Consider the following 27,880-nt stretch of genomic DNA (forward strand, 5'->3'; position numbering starts at 1 on the left):
CAATGGCATTATAGAAACCAATAATACATTGCGGGTTGTGTAGTCATAATTCATCATAAAATAATTTGCGAAGTAAAAAAAAAAATAGTCATAGTTAGGTTAACTCTAAAAATAATTCCCGAAATAATGTACTTTTAAAATATGAGTACGTTTATGGTTACTGTGGTCACAAAGAAATAAAATAATTAGAGAAAACTAAAAGACAGACAGAACAAAATTCTTCCCCCCCGCCTTACTACTTTGTTAGGATCTCTTAAGCTTTTGGAACTGTTTTTGTGAGTGTGAATTTGACTTGAAAACAACACGAAGAATCTCTAATTAAATTCCTTTTGATATTCCCAAAAGCAAAAAAGAATATTCAGTCAATATTACTGTTATGCGCCATTGATGAGGGCGGGGGGGGGGGGGAGAGTGGGAAGAAAGAAAGGAAAAATGATTATTAACATTTGAAAAGTATGAGGAAATGCACATCAAGGAACGTTATCCAAAAAGAGTGATGCTGAGGATAAATAATAGTTCGACGAATTTGAAATTTAGTATGAATGGAAGATGGCTAACTGTGCTGCCTTTCAAAGCTTAGAAGAAAGGCGAGAAATTAGACTGATTAAAAACAATATCGTTCACAGATCCACAGGACTGAACATCAGAATGTAACCGAATCTGTTTGTATATATAGGGAAGATCAGTCCTAGATGTGTAATCATATTCTAAAGTAGACCAGGAGAATTTGATAATTGTTTAGAGCAGCATTTTTCAAACTGCGGGTCGCAACCCATTAGTGGGTCGTGAAATCAATTTAGTGGGTAACGACCAGAATCCTTTTTTAAAAATGAAATAGACAGAAAATATCCGAATGGATCTTACAGATTTCACACTTTTAAAACATTTTCATTTGATTTTATACAAACGTTCAAATCTAATTATAAAACACAAATGGTGGCTATGGTTAAGAAAATGTTTACATTCACGGTCTATCTACATAAGTATTCTAAAAAATTCCACTTAGTTGTCCAATCAAACAGACCAACAGGCAAACAGACCAATGTGTGTTATGAATTATCAGTGCGTTTTTTGGAAAGGAGCTTACTGAATGTGGCATTTTTCAAGTTCGCAACAATTGTATCATTATGAATTTAACACTAGGATTTAACCTTTAACCGACTGAAAACAAAAGAAACATTACACTTGATACGAGCGTAATATTGTCCTCATATGTTCATTCATACTGGAATGAACTTATGAACAGGCAAGAACACCGTAGAATTAAATAAAATATTTCCTCATTTCTGATATTTATTACGTGTTTATGTTTACTTTATTATATGTAGTAAGTGCACTTGCTATAAATGTGTACTGAATCCCACAGGCTCAGTAGCCATATACAGTGGCACAGAGCTAATACAGTTAAGCAGAAATCATTTCTAAATCTAGGAATTACTGAAGATAATTGTATACATTTTTGTCAGAAATAAATCAGCATTTAGTTGCTTTCATTGGTTGTTCAGTCTAGCCGAAATTTTGATATCCAGAAGGGTATTTTCAGTTAACTGCTCAGTTATGTACTTTTTTTTTTAAAGCGAAACATCTTTTAATTAAGACAAGTGCAGCTACAGACTGCAATTATTCGTGAAAAGACAACGAGCAGTGGTTACTTTGCAGAAATCAGCAATGTGAAACCATCAGATTTTATCAAGATTTATTACAATAGGAGCCACAAAGCAAATATCGATGGACAGCGTATTCGATCACATCCAAGGTTAGTTAACTCTGAGAGAAGTTATATCATGCTGTCTTCTTCCTGTTTTCTTGCATCGAATCTCATCGTCATTAAACTTTGGCCGTAGTCAGAATGATGACTAGTTTCCGACTCTTCAGCGCCATAAATGGGGTCAGACTATGATAAAGGGGAAAAAAACAAACAAACTAGTAACCATCTTTATAGAATTAATCGTTGAACATTATTTTAGCTATGTGAAACACACACACACACACACACACACACACACACACACACACACACACACACACACACACACACACACACACACACACACACACACACACACACACACACACACACACACATTCAAAATACGCGATTTATTTATTCAGACGTCGCTCCTCAATTCTTTTCCCTTTGGATTACAAGTCGATCAGTGTTAAAAATTTCAGAATGCATTTCTGTAAATTAATAATAAAATTTAGTAGTAAAAGATATTCATAAAAACATCACTTGTCGTTAACGCAAAAAACCCATAAAATCATTTTTTACCTATTTCGGATAACAGAGTCCATCATCAAAACTTCGAAATTCAAAAGTTTCAAATATCAGAGAGGTTTAAATTTTAAAATAACCTCAAATACCGACTGTAAATCCTTATTCTACGACTTTCACTAAGTTCTTCGCGAACTATTTTGCACAAATGAAACCATAATATTATATTTCAATGTTTCCTTAGTAGAGAATTCCACTTACTATGAGAAGTGCATTAGTGGTCATCATCATCGTCATTATGCATTTTTTTAATGTTTCTATTTAATAATAATAGTAATGATCTAATTCGATATTTCTGGGCGTCAGTTAAGAGAAAGATTAACAAACGAGGAGTACTTACCAAACCAGGACTTTGGTACATTGGATTATCGAAGCCTTTCACAGAAGGTTCAGTAGATGACGCCGTTGGCTGACTGGGATCGAGCTCTTCATGTGGAGTTGTGCCTAGTTCCAACTCGATCCTACCAGTATCAGTGTCGAATCGAGCGAAGGAGAACGGAAGACTGCGGGTAATGTAAGAAGAATCATTGCTATAGTCTAGCACAATTTCATTTGAGAGGTCAAAGAGATCATTAAAGATTAAGATTTGAAAATTTTAAATTCATATATCACAAATCAAGACGCTCTTTTAAATGCGATGTGTAAAACATCATATGTGTAAAAATAAATAAAAATTGAAAAAGAAAAATGAATATACGAAATAAGTGAGTCACAAACTGCATTACATAACAGTATTTAAAACTGGTAACGAAGACACAACTAAATGTCAACTAATGTCTGTATTTCAGCAGTTCAATGTGATTTTATCAATTCTTACTTGGATGAATGAAGATTGGAAAAACTATCTTGATGGATGCTGAGACATTTTGATGTCTTACGCAGAGAGATCTAAATTAGAGAATCAAAGGTTCGCTATTTCAGTGAAGATTTAGAGAAGATTGGCCACCACAATTTTAGAGACAGCTCCCCAACATTAACGCTATGGGTGAGCGCGCGATCAATCTGATTCTTCAGAAAGCTCAGTTGAGTGCAAACGTACACAATACAACTCGAACGTTCAGGTCAGGTGAATAACAAATTATATCTTATAGAACGATAGATTTACCACCAAGTCCGGTAAAAATATTATGACCAATCCCATTATTCCCCAACTGACATTCCATCCTGCCAGGTGACACTCGTATCATGGTGAAAGCCCATATGCATAATACTGAAGAAGTGTAATGTACTGTTCAATCGAGGATGCCGATCGCCATAGGTAAGGAACATGAGCTAACTACTTCGAAAAATCATGATTATATATCAGTTGAAGGGTGACAGTATCCAGGAAACTACCAATGTCTGTTCAGACTGTTTGTGTAATGACTTGGTTAAGAGTAGAAGGATAATATAGGGCGAACAGCATTCACTAATTCAGGGAGAATATCCTGTTTTCTACAAGCCCAAAGACAAAAAACTGTGGAACGGCTAACAGGGACAAATAGCAGTGTTTCCCCAGATAACATCCAGCAAAGCACCCGAACTTTCGCTTAACCATTGACTACTACGTCTACACTATACATCTAAGATACAGTATATTATGGGACGCCCAAAAAAAAAAAAAAAAGTTGCCTTTTCGGATGTCTCGAGCTATCCAGTGTGGACGGTAAATAGGACGCTAGGCAAATACCTAGAGAAAAAGCGAGAGAGAGAATTATCCCGATGTCATGATCAAGCAGAAACGGTAGGAAGTGGCAGTGTTATGTTAAGATTTCCCTGAGAATCTCTTGGAGCTTTGCATCCTTAGATCATAATACCATGAATGTTACAAAGTTCTCTATTGTGGCTGTTGAGAGAACACTCCTTAATGGTGATCGTCTTTCCAGATGGCGTGTTCCAGCATGATACCACACTGTGCCACTTTGCTCAGATTGTTCGAGAGTGGTGCGTGAAACATAACAGTGACTTCCAAGTGTCGTGTTTTGCAAATTTGTGGGATATGTATCCCATATAACATTTCGGAATTTATGTGGATTGAGAAATCCGGCGTTTGAAATCTCTACCCCGAACACTCACACATCTGCGGGAAGCAATTCTGGAGATGCCGTATAGCACGTTCCTTCAACGGTGAAAGGTCCATCATGCTATGACGCGTAGCTGCATTCTAGCAGCTGCCAGTGTGTGGGGGGGATGGGGGGGGGAGGCTAAGAACTATAGGGCAGTCGCATAATATTTTTACTGGACAGTAAAAATATTATGCGTAAAATACTTTACCGAGGTAAAATATTTTACCTTGGGTATAATAAAATAGCTTGGTATTTTTAACATATATATATATATATATATATATAGTTTGCTCCTGCACGTAGTGCAAGTCTGAGGCAACTCGTGGTAAAGGTGGAGTAAGCTCCGATCATGTTCCTTAGTATTTTCCCCTAATGCAAAGCACATCCCCTTGCGGAGATGTATGATGCTATGCATTAAAGGCAAGGGTCACTACCCAGACCGGTTTCGACCTTTATTGAGGTCTCGTCAGTGGGAGCCAGACCTAAAAGTGCCAAAAACCATGGCATTTTTAGGTCTGGATCCCACTGACGAGACCTCAATAAAGGTAGAAACCGGTCTGCGTAGTGACCCTTGCCTTTAATGCATAGCATCATACATCTCCGCAAGGGGATGTGCTTTGCATTATTGGAAAATACTAAGGAACGTGATAGGAGCTTACTCCACCTTTACCACGAGTTGCCTCAGACTTGCACTACACTACGTGCAGGCGCAAACTTGACTTACTTGTCTGTTTGCTTCCTTGAGAAAAAAAGGATTAAAACCTAGCTTATAAAACTGCTTAGTATATCTTAAATATAGTATATACCCAGGTAAAAAACTTTCTACATATATATATATATATATATTATTATTATTATTATTATTATTATGGGTCCAAAGACATCGAGGGAGGGCACCAACTCTACAACTCTCTGGCTCCACCACTCAATTCACCTACTACAACGAACTGCAACTACACCGAGCCATCTATCGTCCACCACCATCACTAGTATTTTCACAGACAATCACATCATCATCATCATATACATATTATTACAAGAGATGGAAGATGTAGTTGGTTGGAAACACTTCTTATGGAAGACATTGAATAATATAAAAAGATGCCATTTGGAGTTGTAGACATCGAAGTCACATAGGAATATGACTTCACTATTTGGACAGCGTGCAATACAGAGTTTCAAGATTTAGTGATAGAAAGTTGAAAGAGGTCAGTGATTTTAAGAATTTGGAGAGGGCTAGAGAGATATATGTAACTCAATAAAAAAGTGTAGTTTTGGCTTTTTCTGGAATGGAACGTCGAATCGAATACAGCCAAAAAATGCCGTCTTTGTTATGACTGAAGGAATCACACAGAAAGTAGTTTGAATAGTTGAGATGTACACTTACAGATCTGTGAGAAGCAATTCTGGAGATGTCGTACAACACATTTCTTCAACGTTGAAAGGTCCAGATTGTTGAGATTGGTGTCTGACTTTTCATCAGAAACAGGAAGCCAGATCTAGAGATGTCTGTAAGTGATGATTCTTTTTTAGTTTTAAATTATTTTTTTATTTTTATTTTAGAGAGATTTTTTAACCGTAGCGAATATAAATGCCCGTTATTTAGTCCCTGCTCGTTTTGGTGATTGGCTAAAAGGAAGACATGTCCTTGCTTTCTTTCAGCAGACTCTTGGATATGTCGCGCGGACATCCAATCACTTCATATCAGATCCCACATTTACTTGAATTCTCCTTCCTGTGTGATCCGACAGAGTATGTGGCAGCAAGATTATTTACAGCTGATCTTACGATCAGCTGTTGATTTTACCATCCTATTTGGTTGTGTGCGCTATCTGGTGGTTAGACTATGAAACCGTTGTACTACTGTATCCTGGAATTGAGAAGTTTTTTTTTTTTTTTTCGAGAGGGGTGGGGGGGGGGGTGTCTATGTTATGTCTGGTATGTCCTTGAAAGGTATCACGCTGCATGGATAAGAAAAGGAGAGAGAACAGGACCTCCGACCTGGAGGCGAAATATGGCATTGGCTACTTTAAGCTTCCAACAAGCAAGTAGTAACGTTTCACCGGGCGATAAACTACTAAATAGCAGTTGTAGTCATAATCACTTAATAGTGGGAATACTCACTGTTTTTGTCGAAGCCAATCACAAAAAAGCGTTGGCTGAAAAAAAAGGCTATTTTCTGCTTCAACCTACGCATTAGTGGCCATTTGTTTCCATGCTCTGAGAAAAACGGAATTATATTTTTCCTTAATTTTGTTGCCAAAAAAGACAAAAAGGAATATTAATTCTCATGTCTGAAAGCGCATTCTGGTTCTGAATTTCATTTCGCTGGTTTAGTACCTTGAAGTTTGAATTCTGTAATTGAATTTATGTTATGGCCAAAACTGCATGAAGAGTAGAGGGGGATTGGAGAGCGTATATATTTTATTTATTCACTTATTCATTTTTTGTCCAGTGACTGTGTAATTAAGACTAGTAATATTTGTTTCATTGGCCGGTGTGGCGAATAAAACAATCAGGAAGAATCGTAGTGAATTAGTCATACTAATTTAAGAGTCTAAAGACGTGCTAATACCGTTAGAATGGTCAAACGTATTTTAGGCATGGTAACAGTAGTCTGCTTAGTCATCTAAACCTAAATCATTACTATTTAAATTAATAGCAATGAATTCATGAATTAATAGCAATGAACCTATCATAACTAAAAATATATTTATAAAAATATAATTATTTGTTGATTATGACCAACAAGTCATACACAGCAAAATAAAAAATAAAAAAATAAACTTACTATCTGCGTCTGTACCAAAAGTACGCTGATATGCCACCTGCAGCTAGCAGCAGAAGGAAGAACACGATGGTGACTACGCTTCCGGCACCGAGACCTGGAAATTAACGTATAAGATGAGGGCAACAGTTACAAATGTAATAGGATCCGAGAGATGACACTCAATGAAGAAATGGCAGTAAATATACAGACAAATAATATATCATAAATTTAGTTTAATCCTTTATCCAAGTGTGAGCAAACAAAGTTTGAGCCTGAAAGTATCTTCAGGACTGGGGTAAGGTGGTACAACACCGGGCAACTCGTTGCAAAGGTCGAAAACTAGTCTGGGTAGTGGCCCTCCCCTTAATGCATAACATTACACATATCCGCAAGGAGATGTGTTTTGCATTATGGAAGATACTGAGATAGGAGTGTTGTGAGCTTGCTCCACCTTCGCAACGAGTTTCCCGGTGTTGTACCACCTTACTCCAGTCCTGAAGATACTTTCAGGCGCAAACTTTGTTTGCTCACACTTGGATAAAGGATTAAACTAAATTTATTAAAGTCTAACCAAGTGAAAAATAAACTTTCAAAATAATATATCAATTTGACATGGAAAGAAACATTTCATAGGTAAGGCTATTCATATACAAATTCATATAATATTGCTTCGGTAATCTAATTAAATAAAAAAATAAATGCTTAAGAAATATGCGACGTGCCATATAATTACTACTACCGACAATATAACGAGATAATGAAAAATTGACCATCTAAGCACGGAAATGATGTACCAGTTAGATTCTAATCGGGAGCGTGAGTTATTTGGATAAGTGTGGAGAGTTTCACTGAGAAAGCGATGATCAGTGTTTCATCTACAGAGTCAAATTCGCAAGGATACCAATTCTGAAATAATGTTATATTTTTTTACTTAACATTTAAACTTCTCTCTGCCTAGTTTTCCGTCTGGACACTATCACACAAATTCAGATTTCCTTCCCCCCTCTCTCCTCATGTCATGGCCAAAGTTTATAAAAACAAAAATTACGGAAAGACTAAAATAAAAAGCCAAGAGGCTTCACTTCGGCGATGCAAAATTATACAAATTAAGTGGATATTGAATCCAACATTATTTTAAAGCCGAATATATAGAAACTAAAGAGTTTCGTACCGAATATAGAAACTATAAAAGTTTCGGCGGATCCAAGCGCAAGCAACCGAAAGTGATCAGAACTTACTCACCTTTGCCACGAGTTGCCCATGTCCTGAAAGGTTGCTTACGCTTGGACCCGCCGAAACTTTTATAGTTTCTATTCGGTACGAAACTCTTTAGTTTCTATATATTCGGCTTTGAAATAATGTTGGATCAATATCCACTTAATTTGTATAATTTTGCATCGCCGAAGTGAAGCCTCTTGGCTCTTTATTTCAGTAATTCTTGGTACCTTTTAAAATATGACACCTTTTGGTATTCGCATGGGAAAGAATGACTTCTGCATCACTTCAACCTGGGTATTTTACATCTGGGTCTGGCTCCCACTGACGAGACCTCAACAAAGGTCGAAACCGGTCTCGGTAGTGACTCCTGCCCATCATACATGTCCGCAAGAAGATGTGCTTTCCATTATGGAGAATACTAAAGAAAGTGATCAGAACTTACTCCACCTTTGCCATGAGTTGCCCCTATCATGAAAGGCTGCTTACGCTTGGATCCGCCGGAAACTTTTATAGTTTCTATATTCGGCACGAAACTCTTTAGTTTCTATATATTCTGCTTTGAAATAATGTTGGATTCAATATCCACTTAATTTGTATAATTACGGAATGAATTCTGACCATTAAAATGTATAAATAAATTCATTTCTATTTTTCTATAACTTCTATAATTACATATACTATAAAATAATCGATTCCCGTCTATGACGTGAAGAACCTTCATCTGGTCTCTTTCGACCAAAGGTGAGTTACCCGGTCTCATACGGAGGTAGATGGTTTTTTTCACCCGGAAGCTCGGGTTTTTCGTCTCTCAGAACAGGCAAACTGGCCCAGTGAACACACACACGGATCTTGTCAAAAATACATACTTAGAAGTTCCTCATTGGAGGGCACAATCTCAACCTTTCCCAGGGGACGAATGGGGAAAATCAGGAGAGGGGGATTTAAAATACTATTCATATTTTGAAATCCCAATAGTATAAAGTTATAAAATTCCGTCCCCTAATCGTACATAGAAACAGAAACTTCAAGATAATTATTATAAGAAAGCTGCAGAATAAAATGTTGCATTCGGGTAGTTAGCTGTCCAACCAAATGAATCCTACATAGGCATGGATGTTTGTGATTATTTTACTAATTCTGTGCGAAAAGGAAGATTTAACTATACTACTTCCCCTAGAAACCCTCCAAAGAGAAGGCAATATGACCAACTTTCCCTTATGATTTGTCCAATCAAATCTGCAAAAGAAAGAAATTAAATAAATGTTTTGATTTTTATTTTTTTAAAATATATCTAATAAACATCGATTATTTGTGTTTTAAATATCAAGGTAACTCGGCCAGATAAATTATGATTCACGATGCTGACAGTGATTTCAGTTGGTGCAAACGAGCTTTGGATTATCTTATGAATGGTGTAAAGTGAACTGTTTATCATAATTTACTTATAAACTGTTTCGCAACCTAATAAAGCAGCATTGTAGACAACTAAGCTAACGAGATTATGGTTATTCAGTCAGATAAGGTATTTCAGCAACTAATTTTTTATGATTTATTTTCGTCAAAAAAAAAGGTAAAGAAACGACTATGGTCATTCTAATTCACTCATTAATTCTAAATCGACCGTTATTAATTAATGTCTTGAAGAAATTGATAACTGGAAAGAAATGCATCAACGCATGGTAAGAAGATATTAAGTTGAGTTTAGTATGTTCTGCTGGTTGGGAAGAAGGCAACACGATGGCACATTCCTATATGCCCATGCGATGTTACGTTCAAGAATATAGCATGCAACTATTTGCTCAGATCGATGGTGCTAATTTGAGTTTACAAAGGAAGACGGTGGTGACTTAAAAAAAGAAAAAAAAAAGAAAGAAATCCAGACTTTTGAGATTATTTCACAGAAAGCAGATATTGATGGAAAGTGGGTGACATTGGATGACCGCGCAAATAAGAATGAATCAATATGCGAATCCTACGTGAATAAAATTTTAAAGAGAAAAAGAAAAGATGGTCAAAATTCATACATAATCATTATTTAAGCATGTTTAAAGTAGGAATACTTCAACAGATATTAACTTAAGTGTTTTTACACAGTATTTACTTAAATGATTCTGATAATCGATACGATTAGCGGTCATGTTTATACCGAAGAACAGAACCTGGTGACAAAAATTCAGAACATCAGGTAAAAATATGGAATAGGATTTCTACATTTACTTCTTAGTGTGTGTGTGTGTGTGTGTGTGTGTGTGTGTGTGTGTGTGTGTGTGTGTGTGTGTGTGTGTGTGTGTGTGTGTGTGTGTGTGTGTGTGTGTGTGTGTGTGTGTGTCACACACACGCACGCACGCACGCAGAAAGAGAGAGAGAGAGAGAGAGAGAGAAAAAGAAATTTTAGATAGAATCGAAAAAAGAATTTCTAGGTCTCTCTCTTCCATATGAAACTTTTCAAAATCACAATCTACCGTGCTTGAAATCACCACATCGATTCTGTCTTCCTTTCAAATATTTTGCTTTCAAACATATCTTATTATGTAGCGAATCAGACATGTATATCATCATACTACTAACTGCCGTGAGTAGTCAACAATACCGTTAGATTACTTTTGTCAGTTGGGTATGCTTTTAGTATTAATGGAGAAGAGAAAAAAAGGTTGTCACTCAATTTCCGATAAGGAAATGGTGAACACTCGAAACGTGGAAGAACAACCAGTTCTTTCTATTTAAACTTGAAGGAAGAAATTAAAGAAATTTCTGCTTATTACATTGATTCCATTTTTTTAGCAGAGCTAATGCAGCACAGACATGTTTTACTTGAGCTATATGTAAAATCTACTTCCCCCTGAGGCTTCTAAATACGACTCAATGCTTACTTATTATTTTTAAAAGTCCAGAAAAACTGAAAATTAAATCAGAATGTTATCAGAAATACAGAAAATTAGTTCATAGAAATCTATTTACAGAAATTATAGTTATGTTTTAAGTACATACCTTCATAAGGACTAGTAAAAGCAAAAGGAACAATAATCCCAGCTTTCCAGTTATATGATATGTGCGGACGAACAGTCTTCACTTTGTACGCTCCGTTATTATCTGCAATCACAAAATATAAGCTGAACATGAAAATTATACATGAAAGAAGTGAACTACTTTTATCAGTTAAGTTTTAATTTTAAAAGTAACAAAACTTACGTGTTCGCATTCGTTTGTACAAAGAAAGGTATTTTCCATGAGCAGTTGAACTGTACACTGCTAGGAAAGAAGTCAACGGAAACCATAATGTGAGGAACAAACAGCCATGGCCCACCTTAATAACATGTAGGACCTCCACTTGCTGCAATGATTGCAGCAATCCTAAGGGGCATACTTTTCACAAGCGTACGATAGCGATCAATGGGAATTTTGAACCATTCTTCCTATAGGCATGTAATGAGGTCCTGGACTGTTGTGAGGCAGACGTCCTTTGACCTTATCCAACGCTCTAGTTCATCCCACAAATGTTCAATAGGGTTGACATCAGGGCTCTGTGGAGGTCAGTCAAGTGTGGTGATGCTAATCCATAAACCACGCATTTGCAGCGGCAGAAGCACTTATGACACGGTGCATTGTTTTACTACATCCATACCCGTCCATCTGCTCGGTGGAGGTTGTAGCGTGATTTGTCGCTGCATAACACAGCTCTCCAAGCTTCCACGTTCCACTGGACATACATTCCCTTTGCATCACTGAAGACGACTGCATGTTGGTTCAGGTAATGTGGGATCTTGCATATTGCGGTCCTACCATAGAAACCCATGTTGTGAGCTTCGGTTTTGAATGCGTTTGTACAGATTTGTATTCCACTCGATACCCAGAGCTGCGCATTCAACGTGTCGGCCGGCAAATGGCGGTTTTTACATATTATCCTTTATAGCACGCTACGGTAAATTTCGGTGAGTCGTCCACTGAAGTTAGCATTTGTAGTTGACTCCTTACGCTTCGATCTCAGTATAGTATCCTTGATTACTGATCTGGGATGACTCAATTTATCAACAATTTGGCGAATAGATAAGGCTCCAATATGGCATCCTATCACAATACTTCTTTAAAACTCCATCAGTTCCTTTCTAGCTGTTCATTTCACACGGACACAGTTGCGCTAACTAACTCTGGACTATCATATTCCTCCAATTTATTCCGACATGGCACGATGCACCTTGCCCATGGGTATGTACGTTGACTTCTTTCCAAGCAGTGTGTTTGAACATCCCGAAGTGACTAATAGACAGTGTTTTGCTGTGTTTTGGTTTATAATTTCTACAAGACTTGCGGAAGTTCTGTAGAATTTAACAAACCTTTCGCCGAGTTCATTAATTCTAAAAGGAAGCAAATTTCCTTTTAAGATAAAGAATCATTCCAGAATTCATTGGTGTTTCTCCAAATATGAAATTAGTAAGAACAAAATAGTTTACGAGGAAACAGTATAAGAACACCCAACAAAAAATTACATTTTGCTCTCGCTTACGCTACAACATGTGCTACGCTAAAACTACATTCACATCGCTTTAGTTTTAATAATAAATAATTAATGTATGACGCCTTGGTTGGTTGAATGGATAGGGTTTGGGTTCCCCAAATGATGATCTTCGTTGGCCAGTATGAGATCACACTATTTAGGAAGCCTGAATTGACTTGAAATCTTGTCAGATGGACTGAGATCCCAACAAATATGATCATTATCATCATGTATCTTAAACTGCTTGAGGATCTGACAGCGTTGGTACATTTGCAAAGAATTTCCTTGACGTGTTAAATGCAACGAGTGTAATGGTTCTATTTTACTCAAACGTATACGTTATGTTACGATATTATTTAACACTTACCTTGAATTATCGCTTCCTGGATTAATTTGGCTACTTCAGCTGCATATCCACGGGCATCACCTCCATCCATAAATACTGCACTTATTTTATTGTTTGAAGACCTGTATAGGTATCCCTGAACAGTTTTAAACTCTTCCTACAAAGTAGTTATATAGTAGTTAATTTGCAAGTGCACAAGATGTCTAAAAAATGAGAGAGCATCCTAACATTGCTAAATAAACTAAAACTACTTCAGTAAAGATAACAAAATAATGAAATCGATAACAATACTGTTGGATGGATTAAAAAGAAAACAGCATAACTTTTTTTTTCTTTTTGGAAAGAAGAAAACTCAGAATATGATGGCCATAAAAGTCCGCGACATTACTTGGTTTTGCGATACACTACAATTTCTTTCAAATTTTATTTAAAGAAACAGATAATTTATCATTATTATTATATTTGCAAAAGATAAAAAAAAGTTACACCTAAAATAATGTATGTGCGTAACAAAAATGTAAATTTGATCCTGTATGCTTTCATGGATGATGCACATCCGAGACGACATCTACAATATATTGGAAAAAAGTATTTGGACAGCAATCTTTCAGAGAACCCGAAGTAGAATAGACCTCAGCAGGTTACGTTTTGCGCAATTTCCACATTTTAAGCATACTCGCCACCAACGTATAAAATACGAGCCAAATATTTGGCCCATTCTTCTTTCAACATGTGGCATATCCATCGACGTTTTTCCTTTCATGCACTACACTCAGAAACCTGAGTCCATAATATAAAAAAAAATGTTCCAGACCATTTCACCTGACTCACTCGAGCAAAAGGTTATCGACTGATAGCCAGGCGTAATGTAGAATTTAAGTGAAGTCGACATTTTTCAGGTTAGCAGTAGTATCATATTAACATCCTGAACCAATGCAGAATCTTTTGACATGCTGCTTCATCTTTCCAGCATCGGACTGCCAAGATTTGCGGAGCACTGTTCAGACCATCGTTTTGTCTATTGGTGTTTAACTTCTTGAGTCTTCCTATGTGTTTCTTGTTAAGGTGGGGTACTCCTGTTATATATACATGATTGATCTAATATTAGTCCAACATAGCCTATTCTTGAATCTTACTTGAATCTTGAAGGTTACTACTTCGTCACCTTTTTTATATGGGCCATCATCATCATCAAATTCCCGACATGTACCCACAGGGGTGTGCAGGATATTATGCACACCATGAAACAGTTACACCATTACTAGCTTCCGATCAACAGTTTTCCTCCAAATTAATCTGTTATATGTCCAACATTATCAGATCTTATATTTCTCTCTTTTAAGACACTTATATATCGATCCATCTACATCTTGCTTTTCCTCTTTGGCCTTTTCCGTAAAAAAAAAACAGCTGTTTTGCTATTGGTTAAATGGGTTAAACAACATTTTGTTTAACTCATTTGATCCCAAGAATTATTTTTTTAAAGGCATTTTTTTTTCATATTATTTAGTTTGTTAATTTATTCAAAATTAACAAACTGCTGTACTCAAATGAGTATGCTGGGATAAAATGAGTTAAGTGACCATACCATCTGAGATTAGCTCTGCTAACACATTCCTGGATGTTAACAATGTCAAGTGGTTTCCTAATATCCTCGTTTTAAAGATGATATTTTCATTGATGCTATCTGTTCATGCCCCTAATCCTTCTCAGGAGTCTCATATCTGCTGTCTCTTGTCTTTGGTCAAGTGTTTTATTTCTAACGCAGCTCTGAGACTGAGTTTCTACCACACCCAGCTTTACTAATTCTGCTATCTATTTCCTCATTTAAGTTATTATCTTCACTAAAATTGTGCCTAAATAAATGTTTTACTTGTTCTACAGTTCTCCATTCAGACTGCAGTTGAGGTTTTCAATGTTTCTGCCTATTTTCACTGTCTAGGTCTTTTTATTGCTGATTTTCATACCAAATTTATTACAACAATTATTCAATTTAGTCAGGGAATCTTGCAGACTTGTAGCGTTTATTTAGAAGTGTAACATCATCCCTATAAAGAAAAGAGCTGACATTAACATCCCCAATTTTGATATCAGATTTAATACCACTTTCCTTTATAATGTGAAGGAAAGTGGTATTAAATATCCATATTACAGATGCTGAATAACGGTGGAGATATTGTTTGATTTTATATCAACCCATTTTCCTGTACCTCCTACAATTCTAACTGCTGATTTGCAGCTTAAATTTGCAGCCTAAATATTGCTCGATATAATGTCCAATTTACACCATATAACTGTATCGTTTAGAAAAGCTTTCCTCTTGGCACCTTTATATGAGTCATCATAATCATTTCCAGGTATGTACTGTATCTTCGAAGGTTGTGAGAAGACTATGATAGATTTTAGTTTCAGTATGACACCTACTTGCAGAATGCTGGACAAGAAAATTGAAGGGAAAAAAGGAAACCAGATTAATAAAAGCTGTATAAGTCAATTTGTAAAATTATCATCTCTTGAAGGAACGTGAGTAGGTTTCTTCTCCTTGCGAGAGGCGCCAAGTAGGCGAATAGCTTGTACTCACCTTATTAAGGAAACTGCTGTACAGGTGTTGTAGGCCTAATAATCGGAAGCCACTGCTGTATTCCATTTCCAACATAGCACCTGATAATCAACAAAAGAAAATAAAGAATAATTAAATAAACTGTTTAAATGAATTCTACATTTGTATCATACACATTCCAAAATGCTATGATGCTGACTTACCACACATAAGACAGCAGTTTCCCGTACTGAGAATAGGATCCGTACAATCCAGTTCTGGACAAACACTTTCCTGTTTTGCACAAATCTTGGCCATTATCTGTTTTAAAGAAAGTTAATCATGTGTAATATTTCTAATAACAAGCGAGGAAATAATGAAAAACAATCATTTTCAAAAACAGCACACTTTTACATTAAAGGTATTCGTTTTCACAAAAACTAAACATTGGGGCCGTTTCAGTTTTGAGTGCTGTAGTTGGCCATGTTGCATTTTCTTGGCAACATGGTCGGCGAAGTGGATAATATCTCTGCTCTCATGATAACAAAGAGAGCTCAAATAACACTATAGCATAGTGTGATTTAGAAAGTCCGAAGTAGATTTTCCTGACTGGTGTGAGACCTCCGTCTTGCTTAGTGGTGGCGCGAAGTGGCTTGAAACAGCATCATGTTCGCTCTATGGAATAAGGCTTTCTGAATTAGCCAGAACACATTACTTCTAAACGTGGAATAGGTTAGAAACTTTTCTTCATTGAGATTCACATAAATCAAGTCAGTTTACTTAATGCCATCTGTAAAGCAGAATTTGATATTATCACGAATTGTTTTACCTAATTCTACCATACAAAATCGTTCGAGTTGCACCGAAATTGAGATTAAACAAATTTTACTAAAGGATGTTAATAAAAATAGATTCGTACTTTCATTAAAATTCGTCCAGCCTGAGCTGAGTGGTTTTAGGCATATAAATGATTCGATAGAAACAACAAATCTAATATTTTATGAAACGCGTTTAAAATTGACATCTTACAATAAGTGGTTCTTATTTGTACGTTTATGCGATTTTAAAAATAAAAAAAGTCGTCTCGCCTATTACTATTTTCATTATTTGTTGGAAATGAAGACTACTTACTTACCACATAAAAAAGCAGTTCAAACCGACAAATGAAATTACTTACATTGGGCGTTTCATTCCCACAAAGGCATCCTTCGGGATCAGTGCAATCTCTCTGATTTGAAGTGATTCTCCCTTGTTCTTTGAATATTCGTAGGCCTGTTTTTGTACCGACCATCCACTGAAGATCTTGTCCAGTATACCTCTGCACAGAAGAAGAACAACGACTGGCTTTTAATTATTTGATTTAAAATTTCAATTTCATATGCATCTATAAGCAACTGCGAAGTGAATGATTCTGCGTGCTTTAGGAGACTTAAAATTACGAAAAATAAATTGCTTCATTCACTAATTTTTATTTCAATTGCATTATCGATCATACTGAGTTGATAACATCACGGTCACGACAAAGAAATTGGTTAACAACACCGAAGATCTTTTAAAGAGTATGGAACTTGGGATATTTACCACACCATCGATGGTGAGCGACTTCACAATGATCTCCGCTCCACTTAGAGAAAGTGTGAATGTTGTGTTCACAGGAAATTCCACATCGTCGTAGGTGCACGGTACCTGTTCCGAGTGGGGCACCGGGGACCGCGTATTGTTTGCTTGTACGCGAATCGCTGCCGTGGATGACATATTCCAGTTGAAAGGATGAAACCAGTTCTCCTCTCTGTTGATAAATTCGACATCTGAGAAAGAAAGAATGATATGTAATCAAGCAAACTGAAATCACATGCGATGCGATAGAAAAACACTGTAAGGAAATGTGAATATAATGTTAACGAAAAAACAGTTGTTGTTTTTTTCGCGAAAAGCAAACCAGGCTATTACACCCAATTAACTAACAAAATACTCTAGCTTCATATCTTAATTGCTCTGACCACAATTCTAATCAAATAAAAGTAAATCCAATAACTTGATATGGTAAAGGCTTTAGCATTTAGGGGCACTAATTAAAGACATGTAAGGCGATTGATTCCTATCGCTTTAGTTTGTCATGTGTCGGTGTGTCAGTTTCAATTAAGTCTCTTCTTTGATTTGTAGGAGGAAAATATCCAAGAAGGTAGCAATTTTGTGAAAGGTAGTTGTGAAAGACAAGTTGTGAACTTGTGAAAGGCAAGGTTGTGAAAGGTAGCTCCTTTCACAACCCATCACCCATATACGGTACTAACGTACTATAGGTTGACCAGCCAACCTCCTGTATATGGGCCCAACATAAAAAAAAAATTAAAAAAAAAAAATTCTCTCTCTCTCTTCCAGAAGGAAAAATATTGCCACTTTATGAGATCAGTAAACTGAAATTCAGTTGAAAGGTGTTTTGAAGTCCACCACATCAGAGATGAATTCGAACCAAGATATTTTCTATGAAATCTCTTTTTCTCATGACGCAATTGTCAAAATATTATAAACGAAATATTATTTAAGAGTGCAATCCGAATAGTAGATGACCCTCTCTCTCTCTCTCTCTCTCTCTCACACACACACACACACAGATTCAAGCTTTCTCTCAGATGTCCTGGTTCTAGGTTATTGCGTTTCTATATGAATTTTATGGACTAGACTTTGCTCTCCATCGAACTACTCCAGTAGCCTATACGCATTAAGAAATTAACAAAATTTACCCTAAAATTTACCGAAACAACTTCTCATCCTCTTTCATTTGATCAATCTCAGTTCTTTGACAGTTTCTTCGCACAGTTTTCTACTAGAAGACAATCTACAGCTGTCCAAGGAGCATATGAGTAGTTATCTTCTTTTTCGACCATTTGCGTGCACATAGGGCATTGTGCTATAGATTTTATGCCTTCCCTATGTTTGACTGATATTTAAAAATTGTAATTCTAAAATTAAATTTTTAAAAGCTTGGGAAACGTAGTTAGGAGGAACTATGGACGGTTACTTTTTCTTAAATATTCCCAGGCTTGTTTATATTATCAAATTGTTTTACTATATTCACTTTCACATATTTTACTCCCATCTTAGTACACAGCAGTTATGAAATCAACTAAAATCTTCGTAGCTCAGTAGGTATAAGCGAAGTCTTCTGGTCAGAAAGACCTAGGATCGATTCTCGTCCGTGAGGTGAAGAACCTTTATCTGGTCTCTTTCGACGAAAGGTAAGTTAGCCAGTCTCATACGGAGGTAGGTTTTTTTTTTCACCCCGAAACTCGGGTTTTTCGTCGCCCAGAACATCTCAGGAATAAGACACATCCATAGGCGTAATTCGTCCCCCCCCCCTAATTTTATCCGGACTGAATAAAATTAGGTGGTATTGAGATGGTGCCGCACCTCCCCGTAAAAGGAGCTCACGGCGGTTGTATAATCATACGAAATAAATAAATAAAATGAAATCAGATCAATGGCTGGATATAGATCTCTAGTTTAAGTTTTACTTTTGTAATATGTTTAGTATTTCTGGACTGTGTCCCATACATTTTTGCAACATTGTCACCAGGGACAGTAAACCATACTGCGCTAACCGCATTCAGAATTGAATTCCTTTTTAAAATACTTACACGCTAAATATATAATATAATGTGGGACATTTTCTTCGAGCACTGACAGTATCATATTCATATTCAAACAAATTAGAATTCTTACACATAATAGGAGGCTATGCTTCAAAAAATAAGGTTAAGAGCGAATGGCATGACACCAGAAACATCGAATGCGGAGAGGGGGTAGGGAATTTGGATAAGCGAAGAGAGCAGGGCCGAATGCTGGTCTTGAAATTCACGCTTGCTCTTGTTATCATTCAGGGAGTGAGAGGTGTGATTGAAGTCTGATTAGCGGAATAATGAATTACTGACCATTTAAAACTATATATTTAGAAATTTATGTACATTTAATCATACAAATACAACATTTATTTTACAAATGATACTCTATATTTTTCAATTTAGCTACTTGAATACAAATTCTACCCTACAGTTCTTTTTTATGAACTGGTCAATAACATCGTCATAAAAAGTTGGTTGTAACTTAATTTTCCCAAGCAACACGCATACAAAGGCTGGCTAGAGCTACTTTGACTGCGTATGGCCTGTGTTTAAGCAACAGAGTGAGACGATGTGAAGAGAGCGGAAATGGCTATGCACGCGCATGAAATCACAGTGCTGAAGCGAGAACCTGTGAGCTCCTACAACCGAGCAAGCCAAGGTAGCTTTGACTAGACGAGCAAGCATCGGCCTTCGATACACAACGCAAAGCTCAATTATTGTCGCGCAAGCTTAAGACGTCTTCTGTCTACAAAAATAAAAGCCTAAATGGAATGCTTATAAATGCGTGCATTTATAAACAAAGAGAAAAAAGATTTATTACTTCTTGAGAAAGAAGTAATAAATATTACTTCTTTCTCAAGTAATGAGCTTGCGCAACAAGCATAGCAAGCATGGAGAATTCGCCCCTGGAAGAGAGTGTTCTTGTGTTTCCTCGGACTGCACTGCAAGAAAACTAGCCAGCTTGATTCGATTGCGTCATGTTATGAATACCGCACTAATCGAAATTTACTGCCAGTCAGCACGCTTCGTATGAAGCGTGCTGACTGGCAGTAAATTTGGTGTAATAACTTTTTAAAGAATGTGGACGGATGCAGCAGTGTGCAGCATGCTGTCTTTTTCTTGGTTAAAAATCACTTAACGCCAATTAATTCTTCTCCAGGACAGCTGCGCAAAATGCATAAACATCTTTGGCGACTACGTGAAAAACAAAGTAATGTGTAGCAATCTTGACATGCGTCACACGTGCATTGATGTTAGAATGAAGTCCCTTACGCAAGAGTACCTGTTCCCTTATTTTTTTGAAACACACTCATATTGTGATGGACACTGAATATAATGAAACAAATTATTATGCATCATCTTCATTTTCTGCTTAGTTTGAATAAGATTTTCATCGTTTACCTCGTCCTTCACAGGAATCATCCGCAGCTGCTCCTATATCAGCGACAGCATCGGTAGGAAACACCAGCTCTCCATTCATAGGTAGAATCTGAATATAATAAACAAATGCGTGAACAAAAAAATTATGGAACTTATTTTTCTCAGATGAGAAAGCAAAATCAGCAGAGGTTATTATTATTATTATTATTATTATTATTATTATTATTATTATTGCTGAATAAAGAATTGGTGAAAAAAGTGAACGGAGAAAATGAAAAATAGAAAAGGTGAGTGTGGTTCAGAGAGCCGGTAACTTCATAAAATTTAGAGAATTGTGTATGAAACAATAAATACCGTTTCCTACACAACTCCTTTGCAGGAAATCTAATGGAAATCCTAAACTGTTCTTAGAGAAACTAAAAGTCTACTTAGATGTACGTCCATCTTTGGCTTAATAGTAGCCATTTTATCTTATATTAGGGAAAAATGCTACATGAAAGTGTCGTGTATCAACCACATTAATATTCGTGTAGCAGATAAGAGATTTATATCAGCAACTATTAAGTAAAACTAGCAGACTAATACCTGCATCAACACATATTCCCACATTGGATAAACAAAGCTCCAACATCATACCCACATCCTTCCTTCCTGATTTACGCTTACGCGTACTTCACCGAGCAGGTATTCGATTCCAAATCTGACGGAATAGGTTGGTTAATTCTTATCCCCAAAGTGCCTTATGTTTGTATATTGCGTGTGTTCTTCAAACCGGCTTTGAGGGACAAAAAACTAAGTTTTCGGGAGAAAAACTCTCCATCTACGTACGAGACCGTCTAACTCACCATTTGATTGAAACACGTGATTCGAGCCCGAGTCTTTCAGTCAGAGAGCTTGTCGAAACCAACTGAGCTACGAAGGTTCACACCCACATAAAATATGAAACAAACATTAATAGATGAATAAATTAGAATTAGAAACTTCACGGCATCTTATAACACAATCCGACAGTCCGGATAATCACATGTTTTTTTTTTTTTTCTTTCGACTTGACGTGTTGTATATAGGCGAAAGAGTTAAGGATTTACTTACATGGCCAAATGATGACACGCTACTAAAAATGACTGACTGACTGTGACAGTGACTAAAAGCAATTCTCCATCTAGCCAAAGCTTAAAATATATGCGGAATTCAGAAACAAATCTTCAGTCAGAAATACGCCGCAATAAACGTAACAATTACAGCAATAAAAGAAAACAAAATGAAAAAAAAAAACTTAAAGGCACTTGCATAACAATAAACGAAGGTACTCAAAACACCACTTGTCCCTGCACCAACAACAATTACTCAGAACCTTGCCAAACGTGGTTAAGCAATATGAAATCAGCGCACAGACTTAATGGCACTTTCAAGGACCAAAAATTATTAAGGAAAACTAAACTATTCCGACCTTGGAAAGCTAACCTAATAACACACTTGGAAAGTTTTCTCTGATAACGCAAAAAGATACAGCTATATCGAAAATAAATTTTAAATCATGCATCTGATCGCATACGATCTAAAGATGTCAAAATGAACAAAATGCGCGATTAAGTTTGTCCCCGGAATTGCTGTCTGTCAACGTATCTATTTTTAAATTCATTTTTTTTCAGAGGAAAAATACCAGTTTCCCAGAGGTTACACTCTGCTACGTTCATATCTAAACCGTTATCCCACCTTCAGCTGAAAAGTCGTTTATAAAGAAACATTTACATGGTTCTCAAATCCTATATAGGCTAGAACCCTAGTCTTTCCAAGCAAACAGTGAATTCCCTAATTACTACCATACTAAAGAGCTTACTGCTTTATTAATATACAAAGAACTATAAGATGTTATAAACCCATCATCATTTCATACTCAGATAACTGAATTAAATAGTTAAATACTTTCAAAATTGAGCTTATGAGAATACAGTCTTCGGCATCGGTCTGATGCCTTTGTACTGCACTACTTAAAAACATTAACTCTGCCTAGAAGCTAGTATATTTATCTTTTAATAGCATGAAACCGTAATCAAAAGCACTAATAAAGTCAAATCATTGGCTCTTAGGAAGAGTCCGTGTCTTTTAAGTAACGCAGTACCAAGGCAACTCCGATGTCGATTGTTGTATTCTCACAAGTTCTCTGGGCCAATTTTGAAACCTTTTAATCTCATTTTTCAATTATTAATGTACGTATTTATTTTCGTGATGTTCACTTTATTTTATTAGTTATTTTATCTCAGAAGACTCACCGAATTGAGTTCAATATTTATAATTCTTATTCGTGAGCCCATTAGTCATAGTTTGGTTGTTTTATATTTATTTGTTTATTTTTTAATGCATTATAGGATACATTAATAGAAGAAGGTGTGTGCATTAAAATCAAGAACGTTGGTTTCATGCAACCTGTTGCAAGACTTACCATTTCCCTGAAAGAAAAAGACTTGGGCATTTGCACGACTGCTGAGTCAGGAAAAATAACTCTGTCATTGGCACATGGCACTCGACCGCCTTTCCAGTTTTTCGGATTGTCATAATTTGTATCGATCAACCACGTCTTCACGGAAGCTTCGCAACCGACTAAAAATAATAATAAATAAGTAAACATATTAGAAATTAGTAAATAAATAAAAAGAAGTCAGCAATAAAAGATGACGAACCGATTCACAGATTGCAGCAGGGAGAAATGGGGATAATTTCAGAAAGCAGTTATTACAGACTAAAAATCTATCCTTTTATAGATTTCATACTACAACTAAACTACAGATTTTAAAGGATATCCCTGCCATTCCCAACATTAAGGCTAAGGCTGACAGAGATCTTGAAAATGGAATCATTGGGAATGAAAACGCATTTTGTACGTTCTAAATTATTCGCTGAGAGGTTTAACAGAATTTGAACAATCACATAATGCATTAATGTCTTGATAGATAACTTGATCACAGGCGGAATAATGACAGAATTTAGCTGTAAAATATACGGTGGTGGTCATTTCTCCTTTAAATTATTCAATCTGTTATCGCATGCTTACTGAGGTAAACTGTATGGCGAAAATAACACAGTTACGGACCCATCATGTGCGTACCACAATGCAAAGACGTAACGTGGAAAGTGACAACGTGGAACATAATGTCCTTAAGCTCCAGCATAAGTGAGACTTACCTGACTAATTATGCTCACCATTTATTTTACACGTGATGGACACTTCCGACAGGATAACATGCCGTGTCACTCGGCTTGTGTTATCCAAGAAATATTATAAAAACGTTATAGTCACTTTACCTCAGGGTACTGCTTCCATCCCTCCTATTCACTGCATCTCAATCGTGTTGAGCATCTTTTGGATGTGGCAGAACGAGACGTTCCTGAGAGGAAATCGATGTATGCAAATCTGATGGAAGCCATCGAGTTCTTACCTAGGATTGGATATTATGTAGTGTTTTAGAAAGGGTGTTTCGACATTGCTCAACACGCTATTAGGGATTCATTAAGAAACTGGGCTTGTGTTGTTCAAGAAATATTAGTATTATAGCTGAAAATTTACGGTGGTGGTCATTTTTCCTTTACATTATTCAATCTGTTATTCCATGCGCACAGATGGCGAAAATAACACAGTTACGGACCCAATAAATTTATTCCCACTTAATTTCCTAATATCTTCGGATTGTAACAGCATTTTAAACTATGCTTCTCCTGTACACTCGGCATCAACTATATGTGACTTGTTTAATATAATTTATTGTATCTGTTTTTGCTTCTTTCATCATGAGAACTACAGTGATAATGAAAAAGAAAACTTGTTCGAAAACAATGCAATAAATAAAGAGTATTTATGAATAGTGTAAAAGTGATGCTTTTGATTCATTTGCCATCTTTCATAAGCCCTAAATCGTGTAATTTATGCAATCCTGAAACTCGTTCTCTTATAAATTTAAATTAAACAACAACAAAAATGTTTTCGTAAATTGCTAACAAGGAATTAATTAAATAAGAAATACATATTTCTTACTGATGATATAAGCCTCCGTAGCGCAATTGGAAGAACGACGGTACATTGCGCCCTTCGATTGGAATACGCCTAAGTCCGATTCTCGTCGCGACGGGAGGAATCTTTATCTGGTCGATTTCAATCGAAGGTGAGTTAGCCGATCTCAGCAGGGTTTTTTCTCCCGGAAACTCGGGTTTTTCATCCCGCATACAGACAAATCGGCCCTTCAGAACACACGCAATTTACAGACAAAACATACTAGCTGTGGTAGTGGTGGAGGTGGGCGGTAGATGCCGTTGATTCGTAGTAGTGGTTCAGTGTAGTGGTAGAGACAGTTGTAGTGTGTCCTCCCGTGATGAGTCTTCGGACTCCTTGGAGGTGTCAGGAATAATAATAATAATAATAATATACGGATTTTTATCATCCTTTAATAAAAGAACTACTAAAACTGGATTCTTCAATTGGTGGTTCTTCAAAATTTTAGGTTATTAAATTTATTAGGAGACAGCAATCTCACGAAGAATAGCATTTGTTATAAATACATAAAAATATGCGAATAGACATATTTACAAAATTGTAACAGTAGACATATGCCTCTCGTAACGCTTATAGACGAAAATCCTGTGTTTTTCCTACATTGTCACAAATACAGTCCATAGTTCCGTCAGATACACGCGTTATACGAGAGACTAGTAAATCTCTCTAATAAATAACAGGACTATTTCATAGGCCGAGAATTGCCCTTTCTGTTCAGTGGTTCTATTTATAAACTGCAAACCTTTAATTTATATGATATCTACACCTTAATTCATTTTAAAAGATCAACTCTCACATGTTTCTAAACAGCTTATGATTTCTTAACTGTCTCGTAATAGTTTTTTTTATAAGCAAAGTATACCTAGATAGATACGAAGAAAAATTCTTACCGAGGAGGAAAAATATTCCCAAAGAGTAAAAGAGGTGATTCATTTTTACAGATGTTTGGTAGCATAGGTCACAGATGTAAATCCAAATAACAGCTTAGGGTCATAAACCCAACACGAATTCAGTAAAACATAGCATTTTTTAAGCTTGCGGTATGATTACTATCACTATCCGACAGCGAACTGTTGTAGCAGGAATTGCCTGGCTCCGCATGGTCTTACCAACACCGAACTATCTCAGATTACTTAGTTTGATGGTAGACACGCGTATGCTTCGTTGTTGACAGGTCAACCAGTAACTGGCTAATACGCAGGTGGATATTATATTCGCCTCTTTTGCCACATGCTTAAGATAAATGAAGTAAGAAATTAGCAATAAAAATATGATAACTTACTGTTGGTTTTTCGACCATTACGGAACTTTGGCATTTCTCCTTCCTTAAAAGAATAAGAAAGGTAAGGGGAGCAGAAGGAGATGTTCTTTAAGCATTTTAATGAAAATTTTAAATTCTGTACAATTTCAACGTTGCTCATTACACTACTTCTTTGTATTTCTAGTAAGTGGGTTGTGAAAACTATAAGCATTTGAGCATTATAGTACGATATTCTGATTTTTAACTTCACTATAAAAGAATAATGTTTTGGGTTTGGAGTGTGGATGTTAATGAATCTTAGTGAATTTTTAGGTGATAGCTGATTTCCATCGCCTGGTGTGGAACCTACATCCTGTTTGAAAGTACCACCACCAACAATAACTCTAGTCTCTTGAACAAGTCAATCATCTAAACCGTACCCAGTTCGTTTTGCTTACGTTTTTTCAAAATGGCCGATTTTAACTAACCTAAGATAAATCAACTATTTTACTGAAGATTCTAAATACAAAATTTCACTAAAATGTATTTAGAGTTGCTACGTGTGCACGGACGGATAGACAGAATGAATCTAATAGGGGATGATACATTCTCAAAACTCACCAGAGAACAATACTAATATACAAATTACTTAATTAAGCCAGATTGAGTTTTTTTATATACTTTTTCCCTTATTTTTTTTCATAGTGCATTTACGACATCGGTTGAAACGGATCTTGTAATTTTTAGTTTTCGAACAAGCAAGGTTTGTGAAATGAAGAATGGAATGTACATTAATCGATTAATAAGAACGAGGGAAGGATACTCGATATTCCAGTCTAAACTATCGTTTATTCATAAATATCGATGGTATCCTTCCCTAGATATTATTAATGTACATTCCATTCTTCTTCATTTCACAAACCTTGCTTGTTCGAAACTAAAAATTACAAGAACGGTTGCAACCGATGTCTTAAATGCACTACGAAAAAAATAGGGGGAAAAGTGTAAAAAAAAAGCAATCTCAATCTGGATAAAGATTGAGTTTTGGTGGCTCTATAGTTTTAGCTGCAGTTTCGAACATGGAATTATAGCCCGATCTGCTAAAAGAAAAGTGACTATTCGCTGTCAAAAAGAAAAACTGCAGGTTAGAACTTCCTGAGTAGGTCCCCTATGCAAGCCCCAATAGAACATCCTGAAAATGTAAGAAAAATAAGCCTAGTTTCTCCAAATCGTTCAACATCAGGTTTTTATGAAATAAAGAAGTTGGCTGGTGAAAGACTTCTCTGTTACTTGGGAAAGTCCAGAGTAAAAAGTAAAAAGATAATGGTAAATAATTTTAGTTATTACTGTTATATTAATTTTTCTATGGTGTATTTACGACATCAGTTCCATCTGTTCCTGTAATTTGCATGTTCCCTCTGATGATGTGATGAGATACGAAGAAATATACTTCTTCTGCTATTAAATAATTTATTTTATCTATACAAACTTTACGTGCATAGAAAGTTCTTCGATGTTGAAGATGCCTCTTCTTTTCCATCGGTATACAGAAAAGCAATGACACCTTTATTTTTGTATTCTCTTTTTCCATTAATAGACACCATTGGAAAAGGAAAGTATAAAAACTAAACACGATGGGAATTAATTCCAGATATAAACAGGATTTGAATACAACTGTGGCGATAATCGGGATCCGAGGTTTTTGTTTCTAAACTGGCGAAATATTTTCTAATCTCAACGAGGAGTATGAAATCAGCGGTATTATTTCTATAATGAATATTCCACAACAAGAAGTAGATAAGACAGAGGCAGTAGGAAGCAAGTCACTGAAAGCGCTCACAATTTTTCAAAAAAAACAAATCTCTGCACAGAATGCATGTTTTAGAGAGATGTTTTGTAGTTCGTCAAAA

General features: G+C 36.1%; 1 protein-coding gene across 2 annotated transcripts; it reads right to left on the reverse strand.

Moving 5' to 3' along the window:
- Positions 1–1,673: 1,673 nt before the first annotated feature.
- Amnionless (amnion associated transmembrane protein) lies at positions 1,674–25,814 on the reverse strand. 2 transcript variants are annotated; one of them, XM_090400562.1, is made up of 12 exons: positions 25,621–25,814; positions 23,129–23,286; positions 20,707–20,794; positions 17,267–17,493; positions 16,863–17,003; positions 15,910–16,006; positions 15,728–15,807; positions 13,168–13,303; positions 11,297–11,398; positions 7,112–7,205; positions 2,616–2,778; positions 1,674–1,894 (listed from the first exon to the last, which is right to left on the reverse strand). In XM_090400562.1, exons 1-12 carry the CDS (start codon positions 25,661–25,663, stop codon positions 1,778–1,780), a joined length of 1,446 nt encoding a protein of 481 aa, XP_090256688.1. In that variant the 5' UTR covers positions 25,664–25,814; the 3' UTR covers positions 1,674–1,777. The 2 variants fall into 2 exon arrangements, with proteins under 2 accessions (XP_090256688.1, XP_090256687.1); XM_090400561.1 differs by lacking the exon at positions 25,621–25,814 and adding an exon at positions 24,716–24,845.
- Positions 25,815–27,880: the final 2,066 nt, after the last annotated feature.

Source organism: Typopeltis vanoorti, chromosome 11, assembly GCF_054136105.1.
Source record: "Typopeltis vanoorti isolate ZY-2024b chromosome 11, IOZ_Tvanoo_1.0, whole genome shotgun sequence".
NCBI lineage: Eukaryota > Metazoa > Arthropoda > Arachnida > Uropygi > Thelyphonidae > Typopeltis > Typopeltis vanoorti.

What these genes read in the sequence shown, in the direction of transcription:
- Amnionless (XM_090400561.1), bottom strand. Translation starts at nt 24,761, where the DNA reads ATGTACCGTCGTTCTTCCAATTGCGCTACGGAGGCTTATATCATCA. An exon ending in CCAGGAAGCGATAATTCAAG is followed by an intron (nt 11,399 to 13,167) that starts GTAAGTGTTAAA and finishes TTGTGATTGCAG; the next exon opens with ATAATAACGGAGCGTACAAA. An exon ending in TTTTACTAGTCCTTATGAAG is followed by an intron (nt 7,206 to 11,296) that starts GTATGTACTTAA and finishes GTTAATTTCCAG; the next exon opens with GTCTCGGTGCCGGAAGCGTA.